The sequence below is a fragment of the Aspergillus ruber genome (genome assembly GCF_000600275.1).
Source record: "Aspergillus ruber CBS 135680 unplaced genomic scaffold scaffold00024, whole genome shotgun sequence".
In the NCBI taxonomy this organism is placed as follows: Eukaryota; Fungi; Ascomycota; class Eurotiomycetes; order Eurotiales; family Aspergillaceae; genus Aspergillus; species Aspergillus ruber.
The window spans coordinates 221,689-243,942 of record NW_024467320.1 but is presented as its reverse complement, the minus strand read 5'-3'; the positions used below and the strand labels follow the sequence as shown (position 1 = coordinate 243,942).

At 51.1% G+C, this 22,254-nt stretch overlaps 9 protein-coding genes across 9 annotated transcripts; 6 read left to right on the top strand and 3 right to left on the bottom strand.

Moving 5' to 3' along the window:
• Nucleotides 1-262: 262 nt before the first annotated feature.
• EURHEDRAFT_461551 (putative FAD monooxygenase) lies at nt 263-2,275 on the bottom strand (the record flags this gene model as incomplete). Its single annotated transcript, XM_040784724.1, has 3 exons — nt 263-1,225; nt 1,280-1,573; nt 1,625-2,275. 3 exons carry the CDS (start codon nt 2,273-2,275, stop codon nt 263-265), a joined length of 1,908 nt encoding a protein of 635 aa, XP_040636611.1.
• Nucleotides 2,276-3,672: 1,397 nt separating this feature from the next.
• Nucleotides 3,673-4,885, top strand: EURHEDRAFT_423477 (uncharacterized protein; the record flags this gene model as incomplete). The annotated part of the gene is made up of 2 exons (XM_040783364.1): nt 3,673-4,272; nt 4,328-4,885. Coding segments are annotated over 2 exons (1,158 nt in total), but the record flags the coding sequence as incomplete, so codon positions are not given.
• An 808-nt stretch (nt 4,886-5,693) lies between these two features.
• Nucleotides 5,694-8,764, top strand: EURHEDRAFT_461321 (DDHD family phospholipase; the record flags this gene model as incomplete). The annotated part of the gene is made up of 4 exons (XM_040784711.1): nt 5,694-6,671; nt 6,730-8,050; nt 8,101-8,238; nt 8,289-8,764. The coding sequence occupies 4 exons, from the start codon at nt 5,694-5,696 to the stop codon at nt 8,762-8,764; spliced, it is 2,913 nt and encodes a 970-aa protein (XP_040636609.1).
• A 170-nt stretch (nt 8,765-8,934) lies between these two features.
• Nucleotides 8,935-11,182, bottom strand: EURHEDRAFT_461451 (bifunctional molybdopterin adenylyltransferase MobB/molybdopterin molybdotransferase MoeA family protein; the record flags this gene model as incomplete). Its single annotated transcript, XM_040784718.1, has 4 exons — nt 8,935-10,688; nt 10,734-10,771; nt 10,826-10,866; nt 10,913-11,182. 4 exons carry the CDS (start codon nt 11,180-11,182, stop codon nt 8,935-8,937), a joined length of 2,103 nt encoding a protein of 700 aa, XP_040636608.1.
• A 359-nt stretch (nt 11,183-11,541) lies between these two features.
• EURHEDRAFT_461483 (H(+)-transporting V0 sector ATPase subunit c'') lies at nt 11,542-12,372 on the bottom strand (the record flags this gene model as incomplete). The annotated part of the gene is made up of 5 exons (XM_040784720.1): nt 11,542-11,650; nt 11,717-12,025; nt 12,082-12,173; nt 12,224-12,258; nt 12,315-12,372. The coding sequence occupies 5 exons, from the start codon at nt 12,370-12,372 to the stop codon at nt 11,542-11,544; spliced, it is 603 nt and encodes a 200-aa protein (XP_040636607.1).
• A 251-nt stretch (nt 12,373-12,623) lies between these two features.
• On the top strand, nt 12,624-14,142 carry EURHEDRAFT_418952 (Rab family GTPase YPT6; the record flags this gene model as incomplete). Its single annotated transcript, XM_040783326.1, has 4 exons — nt 12,864-12,939; nt 13,081-13,169; nt 13,284-13,686; nt 13,742-13,800. The coding sequence occupies 4 exons, from the start codon at nt 12,864-12,866 to the stop codon at nt 13,798-13,800; spliced, it is 627 nt and encodes a 208-aa protein (XP_040636713.1).
• On the top strand, nt 13,735-14,478 carry EURHEDRAFT_170641 (uncharacterized protein). Its single transcript, XM_040777843.1, has one exon. It carries the CDS (start codon nt 13,788-13,790, stop codon nt 14,193-14,195), a length of 408 nt encoding a protein of 135 aa, XP_040636606.1. The 5' UTR covers nt 13,735-13,787; the 3' UTR covers nt 14,196-14,478.
• A 34-nt stretch (nt 14,479-14,512) lies between these two features.
• EURHEDRAFT_414862 (inositol phosphorylceramide synthase regulatory subunit KEI1) lies at nt 14,513-16,434 on the top strand. Its single transcript, XM_040782543.1, has 2 exons — nt 14,513-14,901; nt 14,994-16,434. Exons 1-2 carry the CDS (start codon nt 14,857-14,859, stop codon nt 15,957-15,959), a joined length of 1,011 nt encoding a protein of 336 aa, XP_040636605.1. The 5' UTR covers nt 14,513-14,856; the 3' UTR covers nt 15,960-16,434.
• Nucleotides 16,435-16,745: 311 nt separating this feature from the next.
• Nucleotides 16,746-22,089, top strand: EURHEDRAFT_414861 (sulfite reductase (NADPH) subunit beta). Its single transcript, XM_040782542.1, has 4 exons — nt 16,746-17,020; nt 17,098-17,237; nt 17,297-21,688; nt 21,746-22,089. Exons 1-4 carry the CDS (start codon nt 16,990-16,992, stop codon nt 21,767-21,769), a joined length of 4,587 nt encoding a protein of 1,528 aa, XP_040636604.1. The 5' UTR covers nt 16,746-16,989; the 3' UTR covers nt 21,770-22,089.
• The last annotated feature ends 165 nt before the right edge of the window (nt 22,090-22,254 follow it).

The window sequence follows — 22,254 nt, the reverse complement described above, 5'->3', positions numbered from 1 at the left end:
GATGCGGGGTGTGTAGTCGCTCTCGTCCACGTGAAGATACGGAGTAATTCCTGAGGCACGAGCTAGCTACATACAATAAAACAAATACAACTGCAAAATCTTTGTACCAATAATATGCTATTCATGTACGAGGTATATACAACGCCAATCATGCCAAAGGCTATACGCCTGAAAAAAACAAAAATACATCACATCAGACAAAATGGAGCTCAGCCCCTAGATTACAAAATAAGCAAGGAAATCCCATAAACATCCATAGCCTCTATAGCCGGCTCTGCTGCTGATCCTGACCCAATGGCTTAGATGAGAATGCACCAAAGTAAGCGTTCAGTGCATCGACAGTGCCACTGCCCTCGACCAGCTGCACAACACAGGCAACGTGGCTGTCAGGACGGGTAACGACAACACCGCCCTTCTCAGGGTCGAAGCCGAGCTTCTCGTGAGCGGCATACTTGGCTTGAGGAACGCGGATGTCAGGAATGTCATCGGCGTAAAGGTGGTGGTGGTAATCCCGGAGGGTCTGCGGAATAGAGTTTACGTCGACCTGGTTCTTCTGGGCAGCGTAGATCACGCTCAGAGTAAAGTTCGTCGAGTGCGGGAAGTGACGCTCGAAGAAAGACACATCCTTGATGTCCGCCCTCCGGTAAGCGGAGAGGAACGACCGGTCCTTCTCCAGATTGGCAGCGAAGTCTGCAATCGCCTGCTTGGTCTTGTCCTGGAGACCAGCGAAGACGAAAATCCGGAATGCCCCGTTGGCGGGGACCTCTTGCTCCAAGGCGACGAAGTTGGCATCCGCCAGGCGGGTAACGGTCGATGGAGTGAACGCGCGACCTGGGGTCAACCGCACGCCAGGGTAGTTGAACAGAGGAGACTGAGCAGGATGGCTGGCATCCCAGTTGAAGATGTTGGGCTTGTAGGCGACGCCATACCCACTGGTGAACTCGCACGACGACTTGAAGGTCTTGACGAATTCGTCTTCCTCGCCGCCAGCTTTGACGGAGGTGTGGCTGGCCTCACCAACCTCGCCGGCAGTAGGACGGCGCTTGGAGAACAAAGCAGCATATCTGGCGTCGAAGTCCAACAGCATCTCGGCAATGTCCTTACGTTCGCTTTCATAGGTGCTCAGAATCGAGCGGTTGGCGAATCCTGACTCCACAGCGTGGATCTTCCAGGCCATGTTCAGTGCGTCGTGGAAGGCAGTATTCATACCCTGACCAGCTTTGGGCTTTACGGAGTTAGCATGCTTTTCTCGAGGCGGGGGGGTAATAGTGAGACATACGCTGTGGGTATGGCAGGCATCACCACCCATAAAGACACGCTCATCCAGAGTGTACTTCTCAGAGATACCCTGACCGATCGGGTAGACCGAGTACCACTCGACACGGTCCCATTCGACCCAGTATGGTTTGAGAATCTTCTTTGCGGCGGCCTGGACTTCCTCAACGGATGCCGTCTTCCGGGGGTGCCAGTCGGGGTCTGTCGACGAAGCAATCTGAACGTAGAGGCGGACCATGTTGTCTTCACGGGGGATAACCATGATAGATCCGGCGTCGGAGTGGATTGTGCATTTTGTCTAGTACGGTCAGTTATGTCCTTTCACAAGGGTTGGCGGAAAGCGACTCACCTCAATGTCGGGGAAGTTGGTGCGCACAACACCGTCCATCACTCCCCAGACGTACGAAATGGGGTCCTTGTGGTGGATCTTGATTCCAAGCTGCTCCCGAACAAAACTCCGAGCACCCTCACCACTGAAGAGGTACTTGGTACGGATGTTCTGGATCACGTTGGTGTCTAGCGACTTCAGCTGCACCTCAACGGGGTAGGTCTCGTCTGCACCGTCGTTCTTGAAACCGAAGATCGTCCAAGGGCGCTCAACGGTCGTTCCAGCCTTCTCAATCTCCTCCAGGAAAGCACGCTCGATCTTGCCCTGGTGGACGAGAGCCGTGAAGGGGTAGCGGGTGTCGATGAAACGAGGGCAACTAGGCCAGCTGCCGGTGCGGTTGATACCTTGCTCATTGGGCAAAGGATCCCAGAAAGCGACATCGTAGACCTTGGCGGGATTGTAGGCCATAATCTTGCGCTTGATACCCAAGTTGCGCAAGATTTCGATCGATCGGGGCTGAATACCGTCGGCGCGACCAGTAGCGGTCGGCACGGGGCGGTTGTCGATGTGCTTAACCTTGTATCCCCATCGCGACATGCAAAGCGACAGCAGGATACCCACGGGGCCAGCGCCCACGATCACAATATCATACTTTTCCTGATTTTCGGTCATGATTGGAGTGGTACGATTCGCAACAATCGTATGATATGCTCGCTGTATCCGGGGTATAGGAAATGTGGGGAAGTAGATCAATCAGAAGCCAAGAGAATATCAGAGGAAAATATCAGTTAATGAAATAATAGCTTTCCTCCCAACTGTATGGCATGCAAAATCCAGGAAAGAATCTGATAGTGAAAGTAGAAGGACATCATATTAGGACGTTGGGCTGAGGACTGATATATAGACAAAGCCTCTGGGGAGAAGCGGGCCTGGCAGTGGGTGACGGAGAGCCACAACGGCATTCGCAGTCGGCTGGGACATAACGAAGAGCATGCTTTCTTTCAAACTGTAACGCTGTGGTTCGTCGGTCAGCAAGAACCCACAGAGGTCCTTCCTGGAGTCCAGCGAAGCTCGGAACAGCGCCACGGGGAACATTTGTGCGGGGAGAAAGAATGCCGGCGTCGCTTCCGGCGCTGCGCGGTTAAGGGTCTCGGCAAGTGGAGTGGCACGTGAACGGTACACCGGCGCGCGGCAGAAATGCTGGCAGAATGCTTGTGGGAGAGCCCGATGTGACATCCGATACTATTGTTTGCTGAAATATAATTAAGCAGGTCGATCGTCGGATCCCGCACGGAAGGTCTGTACGGGTGATTGTGCTGGGGTTCATGCCTGAGGCAGGTATGCATAACTATACTCCGTACACATGAACTATAAAGACTCTCCATCGAGGATAAAACATCCGATTACGGAGTATCGAATACTATGTAGAATGCTGGTAACTGATGGGAGGCATCTATGCTCAACTCATCGGACAATAGACTATTGTTGCCTGTTTAGGCACGAGGATGTCTAGGGCTACGTAAGTGGTTGAGACGGCAGACTACTCGAGATACTAGAATGATGAAGAAACAAGAAGTGAAAAAGATAATAGACAACAGACAATAAGTTCTCTATAGACAGATGCTATTGTTCGAGTGCTCAATAAGAGATACCTATTGTTAAGCCTGATATTCACTGCCAATCCAGGGTAACGCTATTGTCGGCGAATCAAGGCATCCTCATGACCAGGCCGCCATTGAGCTCTCAATGGCCCGAATAGAGACATTGTCTTCTGACGCAATAGACAATAGGCAGCTTCGAGTATATAAGAATCACTAGTCCTCATCGCACCATCCTCGTCAAGTCCCATCAACTCTTAGTACTCGAATCTCACCTCTTCGTCCAATATGGAGTCTCTCAGAAATCGTATCACTTCCATGAAGCCTAATTCCGAACGGATTCGTCCTGCTTCGCCTGTATCGTCCGTTTTTTCCCTATCGACCATGTCCAGTCAGAGAGACAGCTACGAAGGATCCCTTAGGCTTAACAGAGAGTAAGCCTCACTGATCCGTACAAGCTGCAATGCATATCCGTTAACCCTCAATAGAAGCGCTAGACTCATGTATGAAGACATCGCCAAGCTCAATCCCTTCTATGAAGTGTATGAGAACTTCTGGAACGCAGATTCCGAAGAATCGTCTCTGACCTTCTCCTCGCGTGGTTCAAGTGATTCAGCAAGGTCACCTTCTCTGGCATCGATCACCTCGAGTCAGGATTCCTTCCGCCCTCTCGAAGTATCCTCTTCTCCTTCAATCCGTCACTTTCGATCACACCTCGACCTCGATGAGACAAAGAAGCTCCAGGTCTTCTTCCACGAGGGAAGCGAGCATCAACCGACGTACGCGGAATACGACGGGCAGAGCAGCCAATTTGCTGCTTTGGATTATACTGACAACGATAAGCGGCCACTATCACCCATCGAAGAGCCAGAGGGCGACACCGATTCCGACGAGCTCGAATCGGATCTCCGCCCAAAAGTCCATCCATCGAAGTACCCCCATAAGAAACTCTTCGGGCAAGATGGTTGGCTCGGATGCTCGACAGATGTGCACGCGTTGCCATCAGAGAAGCGGACTTCCATGGTCTTCAAGGGAATCGGCAAGAAGATCAAGAAGCAAGTAGGTGAAATCGTAAGTTTCCCTTCAATCCTTGGAACTTCCTGGATTTCGCTAACCACAAATGCAGGCCGACGATATGGCAAAAGCCTACCCAAACCGTTTCAGTTCTGCAGCTCTCCGCCGTTCAAAATCGTCTCTGAATCTGGCTGCCCGTGTCTCCTTGGATCCTGCAACACAGTCCAAATTGTACTCCGACCTGGAGGTCATGATTTGTCTCAGCGCCAACGACTTCCTGATCCAGCAACACGGCGAAGGCCGTCTCTCGGTCGAGTCGATCAAGAAGATCAACAGCTTCTGGGGATCCAAGAACCGGCCGCAGGTTGTAGAGTTCCACTTTGACCAGGCAACTCAGCGTCGACTAATAAACGACAACCTTCGAACTCTGCAGTTCAACGGAGAATGCTCAACAAACCCTATTCGCCTCGTCACAAATATGAACAATTGGAAAGCCCTCGCCAAGGACATGAGCGTCCGCACCTTTTGCGTTCCCGACAGCGCTATTCGGAAACATTTGCACGACATCCACGAGATTCTCGATATGCTCAATGCTCCACGCGAGATTTTCCTGGACTTTGAAGAGCTCCAGGTGCGCACATTATCGTTGATGAAAGACCAGAGTTATCGGTCATGCTCTGATAATAGCACCCTATCGGGCTCCAGGACCTCCAAGACGTCCTCCAGTATTAGATGCTCGGAGGACAGCCGGAGGATGTACCGGACTAAGTGTTAGTCGCGGGACCAATGTGGGTTTTGGTGGGTAACGGGAAGACTTCTCGGGATAATTTGCAATCTTTTTGGTCAATTAGCGTGTTTTCTCTGTTTTTCTTCCGCTTCGTTTTTCCTCTTTTTTGTTGGTCGTCAAGCGCTTGTTAGTTGTCAGCACCCCGGCTCGTTCGCCATGATACCCTTTGTTTTCAGAAGTCTGATGTTTTAGCTTAATGAAGTCTTTTTTAGCGAGAGCTTTTGAATATTCACATCCTCCTTATCTGAATGTTCTCATATTTCCAATCATAGACTGCATACGCGTATAAGTGTTGTGCTTTTTCTCTTCAGCTGGCACGTGGGCCGACGTCATAGGCTCCTGCGCGGATCACGAGAAAATCGGCCGAACTTCCTGGTGATGCCTATTGTTGATCTGTGACACTGCCAAAATTCTTCTGTGAAGGTGTCAAGATATGGCTTCGCATATTCTCTGGCTCTGGGCATGATAAACTTGTCCCTTTTCTGACTGTGCTTGTGGATTTTTCGATAATGCTCGCTCTCCCTTCCTGCCACAATAACGTCGGGGACTTTCGCCAGCAGCCATTGCACATCATCACTAATCTACACCTTTCTAACTATATAGGTTGCACCTCTAGGTCTTGATCGCGTACTACTACTACTACTACTACTACTACTACTACTACCACCACCACTACTACTACTACGCAGTTATGGCTGGTCCTATCCATACCTACAACTCCACATGCTTTCTAGCCGATGACGATCCCGATCTTTCGACCTGGTACAGCTCGCAAACACCTCCCAAAGCGCGTCCACAATTTTTTTACACCTCCTCTCTGCCTATCGATGATCCTTCGAGCTCGCTTCCACCTCCACAAAGTGCGGTGAATGAAAGAGCGCCGCCTCAGCCATTTTCCGCCAAAGATCATATCGCGTTGGAAGATGCTTGGAGAACACTGCGGGAAACCGCTGGGAGGAAAACAGCTTCGAAGGCTGAGATCCAAGAAAGGACTTCGATGAGAAATTCTATATCGGTACCGGGTTTAGAGGCGGGCCGGTTAAGGCAAGCTGGGAGTCGGGACGGCGCGAGTCCGTTTGAAAGTCAGCAGAACTCGCCAAATCTCTCCGGGTCAGCTTTAGAAGCATACAATTCCAAGATCAGGGCCAATTACAGAGCTAGTGTTGCGGATGTTGCTCCCCGGAGTTCCTGGGAGGGATCACGTGTTCCACCGGGGCAGGGCTATGAGGCAGGCGATGGTGCTGGGAGCGCTTCTATTGGTATTCGAAAGAGAGAAAGGCCATCCTTCAGCAATAATTTTAAGCCTACAAAACGCAGGACCAGCTTGTCGGCCCACGATGAGGCAGCTCTGGACGAAGGAGACACCGGGAGTGGACGTACAACACCGAGAGACACGAGTATCAGCGGCTCTCCGTTCGTCAGGGCTCCTCCTGCGCCGCCTAGCCCACTTGGGTGCTCACTTGAATCGGGTCATGGAAGCCAGGAGCTGCATACTGCGACTCGTAGTCGAGATGCGGATACCACCGGTGTGAGATCTAGCCTCCATCAAGAGGATCTTATGGATGACACACGAACTGAGACCGGAGAGCACCCGGGGGATGAAGATTTGAGTGCGAAGATTCCTGTTGGCGTCTCTCGACTTCACCTGGTCGAATTACCAAATTTGAAGGTCTTGCTAATCTCTATAACACTAACGCATGAACCAAAAGGTTGCTGACTGTTAATAGATGAAACCGATATACTGGAGTCCTCTCCATGACATATCGAACGTCCTGCGCGCCACCTGGTTTTACAAAAACACCATGTTCCCTGTGGAAACGGAACTGGCGAATAAGCTTGAGGATGGATACATATACTTGAAGCCCTGGACCGACACTTGGCAAGATGAACTTAATAGTTGCGTGGAAAACGGTGCGGACGCCGAAGTAAAAATTGTGCACAAACTGTGGCCGAAAGAAGATTCCAAACCTCCCAGCAGATCTGCGACATCCCAAGACCCTAAAGCAACTGGTTCAGAGACAAACCTTGCGCAAGGTACCCTAGACTCAGGACTCAATCTACTCGCTATGGACGAAAATCGAGCTGCAGGTGGATCAACTGCACTTTTGGAAGCCATCAAACCCCACATCAACTCTAGCGTCATCTACGTCGATGGAAAGAATGGCCAAATTCTCCGACCTAGTCTACTTCCGTCAGCATCCAGGGGGAGACGTCCACTCAGTGCAATCCGCAAAGGACGACAAATCGGTATACCGGTAGTTCGTGGATTTAGCCGGCGGAAATGGGATCAGTTGCATCCAATCAAGCCTAACCCTGTAGATGTGAGAAATTATCTCAGGAGCGCCCAATCCCGGAGTATGCCCGTTACGGGTGGTCAACCAATCTGCTATGCCTGCGCGATGGAAGAATCACGGCCAACGCCGACTGATCTGATATTGGTAATACACGGTATAGGACAGAAGTTGTCGGAACGCATGGAAAGCTTTCATTTTACACATGCAATAAATAGCCTTCGAAGAAATATCAACATGGAACTCAATAGTGAGCCAGTCTGGCCGCATGTCCGGCAAGACCATGGAGGCATCATGGCCCTTCCGGTCAACTGGCGGTCTACCCTGTCTCTTGAGGATGCGACACTCGAAGCCCAAGCGGTCAATGACCCAGCTGCAAATCATTTTACGTTGGATGATATTACACCCGAAACAATACCTGCTGTCAGGTCTCTAATCAGCGATGTCATGCTCGATATTCCCTATTATCTCTCGCATCACAAACCAAAAATGATCCAGGCAGTTGCTAAAGAAGCGAATCGCGTATATCGTCTCTGGTGTATAAACAACCCTGGGTTTCAGCGACACGGACGTGTGCATTTGATCGCACACTCACTTGGGAGTGCCATGGCGTTAGACGTCCTCAGTCACCAACCAACTCAGATACCCCATTTTGATTTTTCGACGACAAGCATTCACACTGACATTTTTGAGTTTGATACCAAGAATCTTTTTGTCTGTGGCAGCCCTGTTGGGTTCTTTCTGCTTTTGAATAAGGGTACGTGAAGCTGTTTCTCGACTCATAATCGGGACTAACAAAGTATATAGCAAACCTCCTTCCGCGACGAGGCAGAGACAAACCCGGCTGTGAAGGCGACGATCGACTTAACGGTGTTGCCGGGGAGGCAGATACCTATGGCTGTCTGGCGGTGGACAATCTCTACAACATCATGCATACTACTGATCGTAAGCCGTTCTTCTCTTTACTTGACCTGAGACATACTAACACAGGATAGCAATCGCATACCGCGTCAACGCCACTGTTGACAAGGATCTCGCCAACTCCCTCAAAATCGCCTCCATCCCGAACGCCTCCGCCTCCTTCTGGCAATCCTTCAGCAGCGTCTTCCGCTGGTCCTCCGCCCCTTCTTTAGCCCCAACAACAACAACCGCCCCAACCCGCCCCGCTGCCGTCACAAAACTCCCATCCAACGTCGAACTTGAAACACATGACTTCACCCGCGAAGAGATTGCTGAGAAACGCATGCTCCTTCTCAATGACAATGGACAGATCGATTACTTCCTGTCTGGGGGTGGTGGGCCGTTGAATATTCAGTATTTGAATATGCTGAGTGCTCATAGTAGCTACTGGACGTTGACGGATTTTGTGAGGTTTATTGTTATCGAGATTGCGCGGGTGCAAGGGAGGAATGGGACGTTGGCGGGGTTTAGGGCGCAGAAGAGGAAGGAGTGGAAGGTTCATAAGGGGTGATCTGTTATTGACTTATTTTGGTTGCTTAGAATTAGAGTTGGGTATGGCGTTGCGTATGGGTTTTTTTTGGGCTGGATTAGGTTGGTTTAGAATAGCATTTTCGACTAATATCTTCTTTTACACTTCATGAATGACATTTTTCATCCCAAATTGTCAATAATGTTACAATATCACTCCCCCGCAATAACATTTCCTAACATCAATGCCTGCACCAAACTCCCCTTCTCAGCATTCCCACTTCCCGGCTGCAGCACCACAAGCGCATTAGCACTAGCCATACTCCCAACCCTCGAACTCCGCTGACCAACACCTTCCAACCCCGTACTCGAAGCGTATAATCGCCCATCCGTCCGCGAAGCCGAAACAATGGCACGATGATAATCGGTGCGTTTGGAGTCAAGCGGGAATGGGTGCGCCAGGGTAACTGATATAAACGGCAGACCTAGCGCACCAGGCAGAGAAGGAGTTGCAGATCTTTCACCCAATCCCATTAGTTTGTGCAGAGATGGGAGGACGAAGAGATTTAGCGTGACGAGTGCTGAGGCGGGGTTGCCGGGGAGGGAAAAGATTAGTTTCGATTGGCGTTCTGATTGTGATAATGTTGTTGTCGAAGGTTTAAAAGGTATGGTAGCGAAAGTGGTCGGTTTGCCTGGTTTCATGGAAACACGTCCGAAATGGATAGTTCCGCCTAGGGAGCGCTCGATGGTGGGTTTGAGGAGGTCCAATTCTCCCATTGATACGCCACCGGTGGTGACGACTACGTCGATATTGGATGAGTCGGTTTGTCCGACTCCTCTTAGTGCATCACGGAGGGTTTGCTCGAGTTCGCCCGCTGTGTCGCGGACGATCCCCAAATCGACTGTTGGGAAGCCCCATGATGCCAGACAGGATAGAAGGGAGGGACGGTTGGAATCACGAATTTGGCCACCTTGGAGTGTAACAAGGGCGTTGTGTTCAACGAGTTCATCTCCGGTGCTCAAGACGCCGATGCAGGGTTTCTTGAACACCTTGATGGTTTTGGTTCCTGTTGCGGTTAGGAGGCCGAGTTCGCCACCGACAGATGTGATTTGGTCGCCCTTTGAGAGGACTCGAGACTCCAGTGCGACATCGCTGCCTGGTTCGCGGACATTCTCTTTTGGTTTGATCTCTCCGGTTAGGATTTCGACGGTTGCTTCTTCGTTTCCATCTGGGGTTGTTGATGCGAGTACTGTATCCTCGACCATGACTACCGCATTGGCGTTGGGTGGGAGAGGTGCTCCGGTTGTGATTCTAGCAATGGTCCCGGGTCCGAGAGGCGATAGGGCTCCACCGGCGTTGGCATACATGACAGAAGCCACGGGGAAGACTCCTTTGGTGCTTGGGCCGGATGTAGGCGACTCCGGGGCAATGACTGCATAGCCATCGACAATGCTTGCTCGATATGCTGGAACGGCCTCTCCGGAGTAGACATCTTCAGCTACCACAGAACCTACAAGCGCAGTCGTCACAGGGACTTCAATCACTTCGGGTCCAGGGGTGTGTTCACTGATCAACTTGAGTGCTTCATCCACGGAGAGCATCGGGTACGGTGATGAACGGTGCCGCCGGCTTGGTGCACCATTTGGATCATTGGATTGTGGTCGTTCTGATGGCGATGTATGCGGTTTTGGAATTGCGTGGCCGTGACCATGGTGATGGTGATGATGATGGTTGTGAGAATTAGGATGACCCTGTCCTCCAGAAGATACGCCTATATCGGCTTCGAGCTTCTTAACGCCACCCGCATGGATTGCTCTGGAGTTTGCCCCGGCTGCTTGGATACATGCATGCGGCAGAAGTTTGATGACTGCTTCGAGATTTTCCTTGGCCCCCTTGGGTGATCCCGGTAATGTGATAATCAAAGACTTGTCACGAACACCTGCGACTGGTCGAGACATCATGGCAACTGCAGTTTGTTAGTTTAGCAACATAGCGGGATATTCGCACGTACAAGGCGTAACCTGCAAAGAGGCCGCAATCATGCCGTGTCTGTATTAATCAGTCATTATACTGTTGTTGAAGTGATAGGGTCTCGTGACTCACACAAGACCCGGCGCATGGCGATGGACGAGCGGTGATACGGCCTGGACCAGTTAGCACATGGAAGCCATTATAGATGCACCAACAAACCTCAGGCGTATTATCCTTAACCGCGAATCCCGTTCCACCGCTGAGAAGAATTAAGTTAAACCAGTCCGGTCCATCTGTCCAATCGCAAATGGCCCGTTGAATATCAAGCACACTGTCCGGTACAATCTTGGTGACGGGCGATTCCCAGGTACCCGGCCCTGCTACAGCAAATGATGTTGAGAGGACATTCACTGTTTTATCAGATGCCGGGTTCTGAGATGCGGTATCTGATATAATCAGAATCGCTGGCTTAAGCTTCGTTTCTGCCATTGTGTTGTGGCTGTCGCAAATGGGACTTTGGTAGACGCGGGGAAAAGAGAGGAAGAGATAAGGAATGGCGGCGGTGGTTGATATCAGTTCCACCATTCTGTATCCACAGTACAGAGGAATAACTACAAGCATTACAAGCCATGACAGAACAATAAACCTGATCCAAGTAGCATTGCCCATATTCCCAATGTTCGTTACTGTACACCACTCAGATCTCATGCAAATCGCAGGTACCCAAACTCTACAACCCATACGCCTCGTGATGTATATAAAGCAAGAGAAAGAAACGAAATGAAATTCATACAGAATGTGTGCTGCTTTGCTCAATGTAGTGCGGTCCCTCGTAGAAATTGAACCGCTCATTGAGCACCAAAATCTGCCGCCTTCCCTGCCATCAACAGTCCAACAATCAACCCGAAGAGACCGAGAACGGAACTGAAAATCTCGATGACAAGAATCTTGACGAACCTGCTCGCATGAAGCACTTGGGTTAGTCTTTTGCAAAAGAGGAATCCAGGGTCAAACGTAACGCACAAGCTTGCATCAGCGGCATCAGCCAAAGCCGCACCACTTCCGTTGATACCAACGGAGATACCGCAAATCAGATTGCACATGCCGACAGTGATTCCTCCCCAGAAAAGCGCATATCCAGTGTAGTAGTTGGTGCCAGAGAAGACCTCCTCATCGGTGACGAGGTTGAGTTTCGACGAGAAAACAATCGCCATAATCACACCATAGATAGCCACGACTTCACAGAAAATAATCGAGATCAGGTTCTTTGTCCGGATTCTGGGCGCCTTGACACCTCCGCCAACGATCGATGAGCCGGTAAGGAAGATACCCCTGTTCCAAACCATCAGCCATTATCAGCTCCTCGAGAGCAAATCCCGGAAACGTACCATGCCGCACCAACCACCGATAAACCTATACACATCCCAATACCAATATTTGCCCAAGCGTACGGAGACACATCTTCGAGGAATTGGCCGACCTAGACGAGTTAGCAGGAGTTCGATGAGTATTGGATGAGTCGCATCGTACGTTAAACGACTCGCCATCCCCGGTAAACAGCATATCTAAAAGAACATATTGTTAGCTCATGAGGTCCATAAGCAAGAGATACAATACTCACAGCCGCCTATCACGAGGAGTGACACGGTTGCTGCACCTGCTGGATAGGCGAGAACCATGGCGACGACCGGTCCAGTAATTCAATGGAATAAATCAATCCGCGCAGCGGCACCGCAAAGAAAGAGTAGAATCCGCTAAGAAGTCGCGAAGAATGAAGCTGTATAGTCCTCTCGGCTCTCCTCTGTATATCGTCGTGTCAAGCAAGCTGGCCGTGGTCGCGATCGGGCCGGGATTAATCCGTCGGGAAGGCGGCGAGAGCGGCGACGGGTTGGTGTCGTTCGGACTGCTTACTTGGACTAAAGTAGAATTCCCCAGACCGAATTGATCCATGGCTCACTTTGTCCTCTATTCGTCGTCCATTTAAAAAAGGCAGAAGTCGTTTCTCCAAAGTTTTTGCCTACAGCCTTCCTCGCTGGTCGGGAATTTCTTTTCAACCTATTCTCTAATTACTTTCATAATATCTGTTCCTCCAGCATATCTATTCTCGTTTTCGCTCTCCCCCGTCGGTCTCTATACAATCTACCCCTGATTCTCTGCGATTATCTACACCATGGCTTCCACCGGGGTAGGGACATATTCGAACCCTTTGAAGAAGTTCAAGTATGTTTTTTGCGCGTCGCCTATCTGTGTCATGAGCCAATGTGGTTGCTAATCGAGTTCTAGGTTGGTGTTCTTGGGTGAACAGAGTGGTATGAACGCCCCCGAGGGGTCAACTGATCGCTGTTACGGATAATATGTTTACATGTGTTTCTAACATGGTCGCGCAGTTGGAAAGACGTCCTTGATCACAAGATTCATGTACGATTCGTTCGATAACACATACCAAGCGACCATCGGTATCGACTTTTTGTCAAAGGTACACCGCATCTCCAACCCCTGGCCGTGGCGACGACCCTTCGTCATTCGTATCTCTTTAGCGCCTCTGGAAATCCTGTGTAGCGAACGATAAGCTGACTTGTTACGTGTACAGACTATGTACCTTGAAGATAGAACCGTGCGTCTGCAACTTTGGGATACCGCTGGCCAGGAGCGATTCCGATCGTTGATTCCTTCGTACATCCGAGACTCGAGCGTCGCCGTGGTTGTTTACGACATCTCCAACGCCAAGTCATTCCAGAACACACGAAAATGGATCGATGATGTGCGCGGAGAACGTGGGAACGACGTGATTATTGTTTTGGTGGGCAACAAGACGGACCTTAACGACAAGCGGGAGGTTACAACAGCCCAGGGTGAAGAGGAGGCGAAGAGGAATGGATTGATGTTTATCGAGACCAGTGCAAAGGTTGGTCATAACGTGAAACAATTGTTCCGGCGGATAGCCCAAGCACTCCCCGGAATGGAGGGCGAGGGCGCCAACCAAAACAACCAAAGTGAGTTTCTTTTTAACTTTCCTGTCGCTCAAGAATACTCACTGAACTTCCACAGTGATTGATGTCAATATTACACCCAAGGAGACCACGAGCAACGACGGATGCGCCTGCTGAACAACCCTCCCCCAAGTCGGCGTGTCATAACCATGACCATTTGCGACTATGATGTCCCAGGATTTTCAACGACAAGAATTGAGATGTCTATAATGCTCTATATTCTTTTTTTCCCGTGTACATTTTGGCTTCTTCTCACACTTCCCGTGGATAGCGTGTGTCTAAATCTCAAGTCTTTTTCATTGCTGTTGATAGCCCTTCTTTTCTTATGCTTTTCACGTGTCAGGATGGACAAACTAGGGCGTTTCTCTACAGGCTTGCTATGCTTAGCGTCAGGCATCTCCTTGCTTCACCTTGCTCTTCGATTCTATTTCTTTTCTCTTTTTTTTTTTTTTTTTTTTGGTTACAGGGTGTTTCACTTCTGGAATTCTACGTTGATGACTTGCATGATGTAAGGATCTTGGTGTTTAACATGATTTGGAACTTAATGTACAGAAGTGAGGAACATGCATCGTAAATACATCATTGTGCTGGGTGTTGCACTTGAGTATACATCTGAGCATACAAGTAATCTGTGGCTGGTATTTAGAGTGTTTCGGAAACAGACCGTACTCCGTATTCGTATTTAGTTAATGGCTGTGATAGTGAGGCTGAGATATCTACACAAGTAACGTAACTAAGCCATTAGGGGCTTAATCTATCAACAAGGCACCTATATTTCTGTTATTAGCACTCACTACTTCGTACTATGCTTGTATTATGCACATTCCATATTTGTACAGGTAGACACGTGCTTCCTGCCTAATTCCCAAGGCAAAGACAACGTCACTGTCCAAAAAAGGTAAGGATCATCTCCACAGCGGATCGCCCGGAAGCCCCTGATGACCTCCCAGTGCCAAGCCTTTTTTTTCTGCCCGGCGTGACTTTCAGCCTCGTAACCTCGTTTTCCACTTTCTCTCTCTTTTCTCTCTTCCTTTTCTTTGCTCTTATCCTGTCTTGTCCTCCTCTCTTATCTTTCTTGTACCTATTTCATCGCTTTCCTTTTTGAGCTGTCCTTGAGACCTGTGTGTTTCTATCCCTCTTCCGGGTACTTCAGACGGCACGCTACCCATCATCATGGGTTTATTATCATCGCGTTTCCTCCGCATCCCGCGGCCAGAGGTATGTTCATGCTTTGGCGGTCAAGCGAAAAATGCCCTATTCGTGTCTGCAAGCTAACGTTCCGGTCGCCTCGTGGCGTCATCTACCGCTAGACCTTCCTTTATGTCATGAGCCTTGAGACTGGTGCTTCTCTCATCACCTTGTCCCTGCTGTTGAATAAAATTAGTGGTCTCTATGGCTTGCTCGCCTTGTTGACTGGCTACCACCTCTCGCCCGTCCAACTGTCCATGTACCTCTACTCCCTGATCGCTCTCGGTGTCGCAACAGTCCTATTCCCACATATCCGCAAACAATCACCTCTCCAATGTCTGGCGCTCGCCTACCTGTACACCTTTGACAGTCTTGTCAACGCGGCCTACACTGCCGCTTTTGGTGTGACTTGGTTTCTCGTCGTCTCTCAACATTACGACAATGGCTCCGCGTCGGGTCCCGGAAGTGAGACCATTGCGCAAACTGCCGGCTTCACCAGTCCCAAGTACGATGACACCCAAAGCAGTGCCAGTTACTATTACGCCGAAAGTGCCACTAGCAGCACCGCTCGATCGGCATCAGATGGTCTTGGCAATGCGGTCACTCAACCAGAGAGTGCCCCGAGCATTTTCTTCATCTGCATGCTGTGGGCGATGCGATTCTACTTCGTTTTCGTGATGCTCGCCTTTGCTCGTCAGACCCTGCGCCTCTACATCGCCCTTCCCCGCCACACTTCGCTTCCGACGCATAGCCGCAATACGTCCATGGCAAGTGTGGGTAGCGTGGCCGATATCGACCGTGAACCCTTTTCGCCGTACAGCCCGGATGGTCAAGGCTGGAAGGGCAAGCTTGGCCGGACCATGATCAGTATCGGTCGCAACTACTGGATGGGTGAAGATGACGATGGTATTTGGATGGTCAACATCGGTCGGAAGTTCCAGAACCGCAACGAGAACACCGAGCTACCTGGCCCTCTCGAGCGGGAGCGCCGTCGCCGATCGGGAACTGGTCCTCCCCAGCCGTCGCAGTCCGCGTTCGAAGCCGCGGCTTTGCAACAACCCATTTACGAACATCCTGTTGGCCGGTAATTGACAGCTCAGGTCTCCATGATGACATTTTATTCCTGGATAATATTTTTACTTAATTGTTCCTATATATGCCGAGATGATCTAGTATGACTCGGGGAGGGGTGGCAGACAGATTAGCAGGACTGCATCTTCTTCACTTACATGCTTCGATGCCTTTTTTGTTTTTGGTTATTTATCTTTCTGGAAAAAGGCGGGTGTTGGTTATTGATTGATCAACGCAGCCGGTGCTTGGGAGGACTTGGGGAGAACGCATGCCTTCTAGAGCCGATCCGTTTACATCTGGCATCTGTACATTTATTCTATCGTTTGGATTTCATATGGGTCTGGCTATTTGGCGTTTGAAAGGGTTTATTTATTGCATCATGCCGCATGTCATTGTTTTAATATGAGTATCGAACATCTGAGTACAGTTTGAACATATCCACCTAGTGATCCTTGCATTCTCGTCCGAGTACGTAGCCTGACATACCAATTGTAACGGCGGATCTACGATTGCATCATCCAATCTGAACGGTTTCTATGTGCTAATTGCATGTACCAGACTGGCCACAGTAATGGCGTGATGGGTACAGAGGGCTACTGCACCCTTATTTGGCAGTACTTCATGCAGACACCGAGCAATTGCCGTTGCATGGACGATCACATGACCCCCATTCCACCCCCGCATGGCCTAAAACGGTAATGTTTGCATCTGCGGGCGACAGGGTTTGCATCGATGTCGTGATCGAACGCGGGCCAATAAAATCACTGCTGACCCAATCCCGATGGCGGAGAAGCACCGGCCGCCTTGAACTTTTATGACTTTTTTTCCAATTTTCTTCCCTTTTTCTCCCTCCAGTCGGGGTTTGATTGACTGGAATTAAGAGTACAAGAAGGCACGGGAATTGTTCGATTCACTCCCTTTCCCCCCCTTCTTCTCCCTCGTCTTATTCTCTTTCTTCTCACTATATGCGGTGACATCCGTACCCCTCCGTTATATAAGTTCATCCCTCCCTCTGCGCTGTGTGAAGCGCAGCCAGCAATTGTCAGTATGGCGTCCGTTTCGACTGCCGGTGAAGCAGGTATGACCCCCCTTTTTGACAGCTTTCAATGGCAAGTGCCTGCCCGGTGACAATCGAGTGCTAATGAGTGATATCAGTGGCGAGAGTCGCGTACTTGACCAGCGATGTCATCCTCTCCGCCCAGCCTGCCCTGCAGACAGACTCACTATTCTCCAATTCGCTCAAAGCTCTCAAGGCCAACAAGATTCAGAATGTCTTGTCCAAGGGTGCTCCGGAGGTATGTGACTCAAACTGGTCCTGTCAATTAGGACAACGTTAACCTGATGGTTTGTATAGATCGTGACCGTGCGGAACAATGAAGACCCTCTCCTCTCGGCTTTCTACCCGCTCCAGAACGGTAGCACCGTTTCTGCCGTCGCCAGCTCCTCGGTTCTCCTATCTTCAATCACTCACCTCTACCGCCTGGCGAACTACCCTTTGGTCCTCCACATTGCCCTGGAACCCACTCCGTTCCCCGATTATTCCGTTATCAGTTCGATACGTCAGTGTGGCTTTACCTTCTTGCACTCTGAGACCCTCCAGGAGGCCCAAGACATTGCTCTTACCGCGCATGCCTTGGCTCTCAAGTCTGGTAAGGGTGTTATCCACTTCTTCGACCCTGCCAACTCTACCAATGACGACGCAATCGCCGAGGAGGATGTTGAGGTCGTGAACAAGGTCTTGGATTTGGGTGGAAATGCTGCTTCGCACAACCCGGGACTTGGCGCACAGACTCTCTACGCTGATTCCGGCCGTGTGGCTACAGTGGCCGAGGAGAGTGTTGGGGCTCAAGACGCCGCCACAGGGACATCGACCCCGGAACAGGCTTCTACTGTTCAAACACCCGCCAATGGTAGCGCAGACAACTCGTCTGTTGGATCTTCGAGAAGGGATAGCAGCGTTGACAGCCGCGCTGTGAGCAGCTCTGCTGCCACCACTGTTGACGGCGCGAGTGTGCGGCCAGTCAACTCCGCAGACATCTATGCCTACACTATCCAGATTTGGAATGTGCTGTCTGAGACTGTGGGCCGCAAGTACAACGCAATTGAGTACACTGGTCCCGCTGAGGCCAAGTCCGCAATCTTCCTTTTCGGTTCCACCGGAGTGTTTGTGGATGTTCTGTCCAAGGCAGATGCCAACAGCGAGCTTAAGGACCTCGGACTTATCACCGCTCGTCTGTACCGCCCATGGATTGGCAGCTATGTTGCCAACTCAATCCCCGCCTCTGTAGAAAAAATCGCCGTGCTGGAGCAGGCTCGCAAGACGACTCGATGGGGACCTTCGTTCATGGATCTCCTGTCCAGCTTGAACCCCACCACGACTGACCGCCGCTTGCAAATTGTGGGCTTCCGCCTGGGATATGTTGAGCCATCGACTGCCGATCAGGCCCTTCGTGGAGTGGTTCAGAACTTGAACTCTGCCTCCCCTATCCAGAACCTCGAGGTTGGGAGCTCCAAGGTCCCAACTCCTGAGACCGCCGTTGAGCAGCCTCGCATTGAGAACGCGTATCAGAAGATTTTGAACCAGCTCTTCGGGGAGCGTCTGTACGTCGCCAACCAGGCTACTTCTAAGCACGCTGGTATTTCCTCCACCATCTCGGCCAGCCCCGAGTACGGGTTTGGTTCATTGATTGCCCGCATTGAGCACCGCCAGCGCTTCATCCGTGAAGTCGAGGAAGCTTCCAAGTCCTCGTCTTTCGCTACCGATGTTCCCAAAACTTGGTTGTCCAAGTGGGCTTTGGTTGCCAACGACCCGTCCAAGGCTAACAAGCTGGCTGCGGATGTCATTGCTCGTCTGTCTAACGACGGTTCCGCATTGGCGCGCCAGCTTCTCCAGTCCAAGCAGCTCTTCTACGATGAGACCCACTGGCTCATTGGCTCCGACGCCTGGGCGTACGATCTCGGAAACTCGGGTGTTCACCACGTTCTTGCCTCTGGTGCGAACGTCAACATGCTGGTCATCGATTCGCAGCCCTACTCGGAGCGCGCTGCCGCTGACCCCACCCGCCGCAAGAAGGATATCGGTCTGTACGCCATGAACTACGGCAATGCCTACGTTGCTTCTGTCGCTGTCTACAGCGCGTACACCCAGGTTCTTCAAGCTATGGCTGAGGCCGAGAAGTTTGATGGTCCCTCCGTCGTCGTTGCCTACCTCCCTTACAACCAGGAGAACGACTCTGCTCTCACGGTTCTCCAGGAGACCAAGAAAGCTGTTGACCTTGGTTACTGGCCTCTGTACCGCTGGAACCCTAACAACGAAGACACTGCTGAGCCAAAGTTCGCCCTTGACTCGGACCGTATCCGCCGTGAGCTTGAGGAGTTCCTCCGCCGCGACAATCAGCTTACTCAGCTCATGAACCGTCACCCTAAATTCTCCTCTGTCCTCTCTGAGTCCTACGGCACTGAGGTCCGTGCTCTGCAGAAGCGTCAGGCGAAGGACTCGTACGAGAAGCTGCTCGAGGGCCTTTTTGGTGCGCCTTTGACTGTCCTCTTTGCTTCGGATAACGGTAACGCACAGAACATCGCCAAGCGTCTTGGAAACCGCGGTCGTGCCCGTGGTCTGAAGACCATCGTTATGGCCATGGACGACTACCCCACTGACGACCTTGCCACGGAGGAGAACATTGTCTTCATCACTAGTACCGCTGGTCAGGGTGAATTCCCTCAAAATGGTCGTGGCTTGTGGGAGCACGTCAAGAATTCTGGCGACCTAGACCTCTCGTCCATCAACTACTCCGTCTTCGGTCTAGGTGATAGCCACTACTGGCCTCGCAAGGAAGACAAGATCTACTACAACAAGCCTGCCAAGGATTTCGATGCCCGCGTCTCCTTCCTTGGTGGTCGCAAGCTGACCGACATCGGTCTTGGTGACGACCAGGACCCCGACGCTTTCCAGACTGGCTACTCCGAATGGGAGCCTCGCCTCTGGCAAGCATTGGGTGTGGACAAGGTTGAGGGTCTTCCTGAGGAGCCCCCGCCGTTGACCAACGAGGACATCAAGATCCAGTCTAACTTCCTCCGTGGAACCATCGAGGAGGGTCTCTTGGACGAGACCACTGCTGCGATTTCCGCTAGCGACCAGCAACTGACCAAGTTCCATGGTACCTACATGCAGGATGACCGTGATGTGCGGGACGAGCGCAAGGCTCAAGGTCTCGAGCCGGCCTACAGCTTCATGATTCGTTGCCGTCTCCCTGGTGGTGTCGCGACCCCTACTCAGTGGCTCCAAATGGATGCCATCAGCAGTGCTCACGGTAACGAGACCATGAAGCTCACCACACGACAAACGTTCCAGTTCCATGGTGTTGTTAAGCGCCACCTCCGTGAGGCCATGCGTGATATCAACAAGGCCTTGATGACCACCATCGCTGCTTGTGGTGATGTCAACCGTAACGTTATGTGCTCTTCGCTCCCCGAACTCTCTTCTTTCCACCGTGAGACGAATTCTGTTGCGAAGAAGATCAGCGACCACCTCATCCCTGCCACGACTGCTTACCACGAGATCTGGCTGAAGGAAGATGGCGAGAAGAAGGTTCAGGTTGCTGGAGATGCTGTCGTTGACCACGAGCCTCTCTATGGACCTACCTACCTTCCGCGGAAGTTCAAGATCACCATTGCCATCCCTCCGCACAACGACACTGATGTCTATGCTCACGATATCGGTCTGATTGCTATCAAGAATGCCGACGGACACCTTGAAGGTTTCAACGTTCTTGTTGGTGGTGGTATGGGTTCGACTCACAACAACAAGAAGACCTACCCTCAAACGGGTCGCATGTTCGGATATATCCCTGCCGACAAGGCCCACATCGTCTCCGAGAAGATCATGCTCGTTCAGCGTGACCACGGTGATCGCCAAAACCGTAAGCACGCCCGTCTCAAGTACACTATCGACGACATGACCGTCCCCGTCTTCAAGGAGAAGGTCGAGGCTCTCCTCCCCGACGGCCTGCGCTTCGAGGAGCCCCGTCCCTTCAAGTTCGCTTCCAACGTCGACACCTTCGGCTGGCAGAAGGACGAGAAGAACTTCAACCACTTCACCTTCTTCATTGAGAATGGTCGTATTGAGGACACCGCGGACTTCCCCATGCGCACTGGTATCCGCGAGATTGCTAAGCTCAACAAGGGCGAGTTCCGTCTCACCGGTAACCAGCACTTGATCCTTTCCAACATCAAGGACGAAGATCTCCCTGAGATCAAGGACTTGATGGCCAAATACAAGCTCGACAATACCAACTTCAGCGGTCTGCGTCTTTCTTCGTCCGCCTGTGTTGCCTTCCCCACTTGCGGTCTCGCCATGGCCGAATCCGAGCGTTACCTTCCCGTTCTCGTTTCGAAGCTCGAATCCACACTTGAAGAAGTGGGCTTGGGTCGCGAAAGCATTGTCATGCGTATGACCGGTTGCCCGAACGGTTGTGCTCGTCCTTGGTTGGCTGAAGTGGCCTTCGTCGGTAAGGCCTACGGTGCTTACAACATGTACCTTGGTGGTGGCTACCACGGACAGCGTCTGAACAAGCTGTTCCGCCAGTCCATCAAGGAGGAGGAGATCCTCGATACCTTGAGGCCGTTATTCAAGCGGTATGCCGCTGAGCGGAACACGGACGGCGAGGTGCCTGAGCGATTCGGTGACTGGGTTATCCGTGCTGGTATCATCAAGGCGACTACCGACGGCATGAACTTCCACGAAGGGGTAAGTGCCATTCACTCTATATTCTAGCTGCGAACATCTTATTAACAGCGATAATAGATTCCCGAGGATGACGAGGAATAAACGATGGTATTAGAGTAGTTTGGACGATTTCTTGAAAATTTACGACTCCATCACGCATTTGCGGTTGAATGAAGCTTTCGTCTTGATGTATAACGCTGTTTACTAAAAATGTTCATGTTCATCTTTTGTGTTTTTGTTGCAATGAGCTCAGCTTTGTTGATTGATTTTTGGCGTTTTGTATATACCGTGGCCGCAATAGCCTAATGGCGAATGCTAGATGCATGCATACATTACTGCTAATCTCTTATTGCCCGCTATGCGATATTGATATTGACACTGTCCATATATTACATATAGAATGAACCTTTGGGTGCCGACGACGCCAAAAACGGCAGCTCGTGGAGACGATATCGAACTCCAAGAACCGTCTCCTGCGTTGCTCCAGGACACCCTCGAGCGCTGGAACTCAAACAGGGAGGCTAGTGTAATAAAATATCAAACCCCACGGCCCATATCGATGCACATAAGTTACCCGATATTCGAGC

What these genes read in the sequence shown, in the direction of transcription:
- EURHEDRAFT_170641 (XM_040777843.1), top strand. Translation starts at nt 13,788, where the DNA reads ATGCGCCTGCTGAACAACCCTCCCCCAAGTCGGCGTGTCATAACCATG.
- EURHEDRAFT_414862 (XM_040782543.1), top strand. Translation starts at nt 14,857, where the DNA reads ATGGGTTTATTATCATCGCGTTTCCTCCGCATCCCGCGGCCAGAG. An exon ending in TCCGCATCCCGCGGCCAGAG is followed by an intron (nt 14,902 to 14,993) that starts GTATGTTCATGC and finishes ATCTACCGCTAG; the next exon opens with ACCTTCCTTTATGTCATGAG.
- EURHEDRAFT_414861 (XM_040782542.1), top strand. Translation starts at nt 16,990, where the DNA reads ATGGCGTCCGTTTCGACTGCCGGTGAAGCAG. An exon ending in TTCGACTGCCGGTGAAGCAG is followed by an intron (nt 17,021 to 17,097) that starts GTATGACCCCCC and finishes GAGTGATATCAG; the next exon opens with TGGCGAGAGTCGCGTACTTG. An exon ending in GCATGAACTTCCACGAAGGG is followed by an intron (nt 21,689 to 21,745) that starts GTAAGTGCCATT and finishes CAGCGATAATAG; the next exon opens with ATTCCCGAGGATGACGAGGA.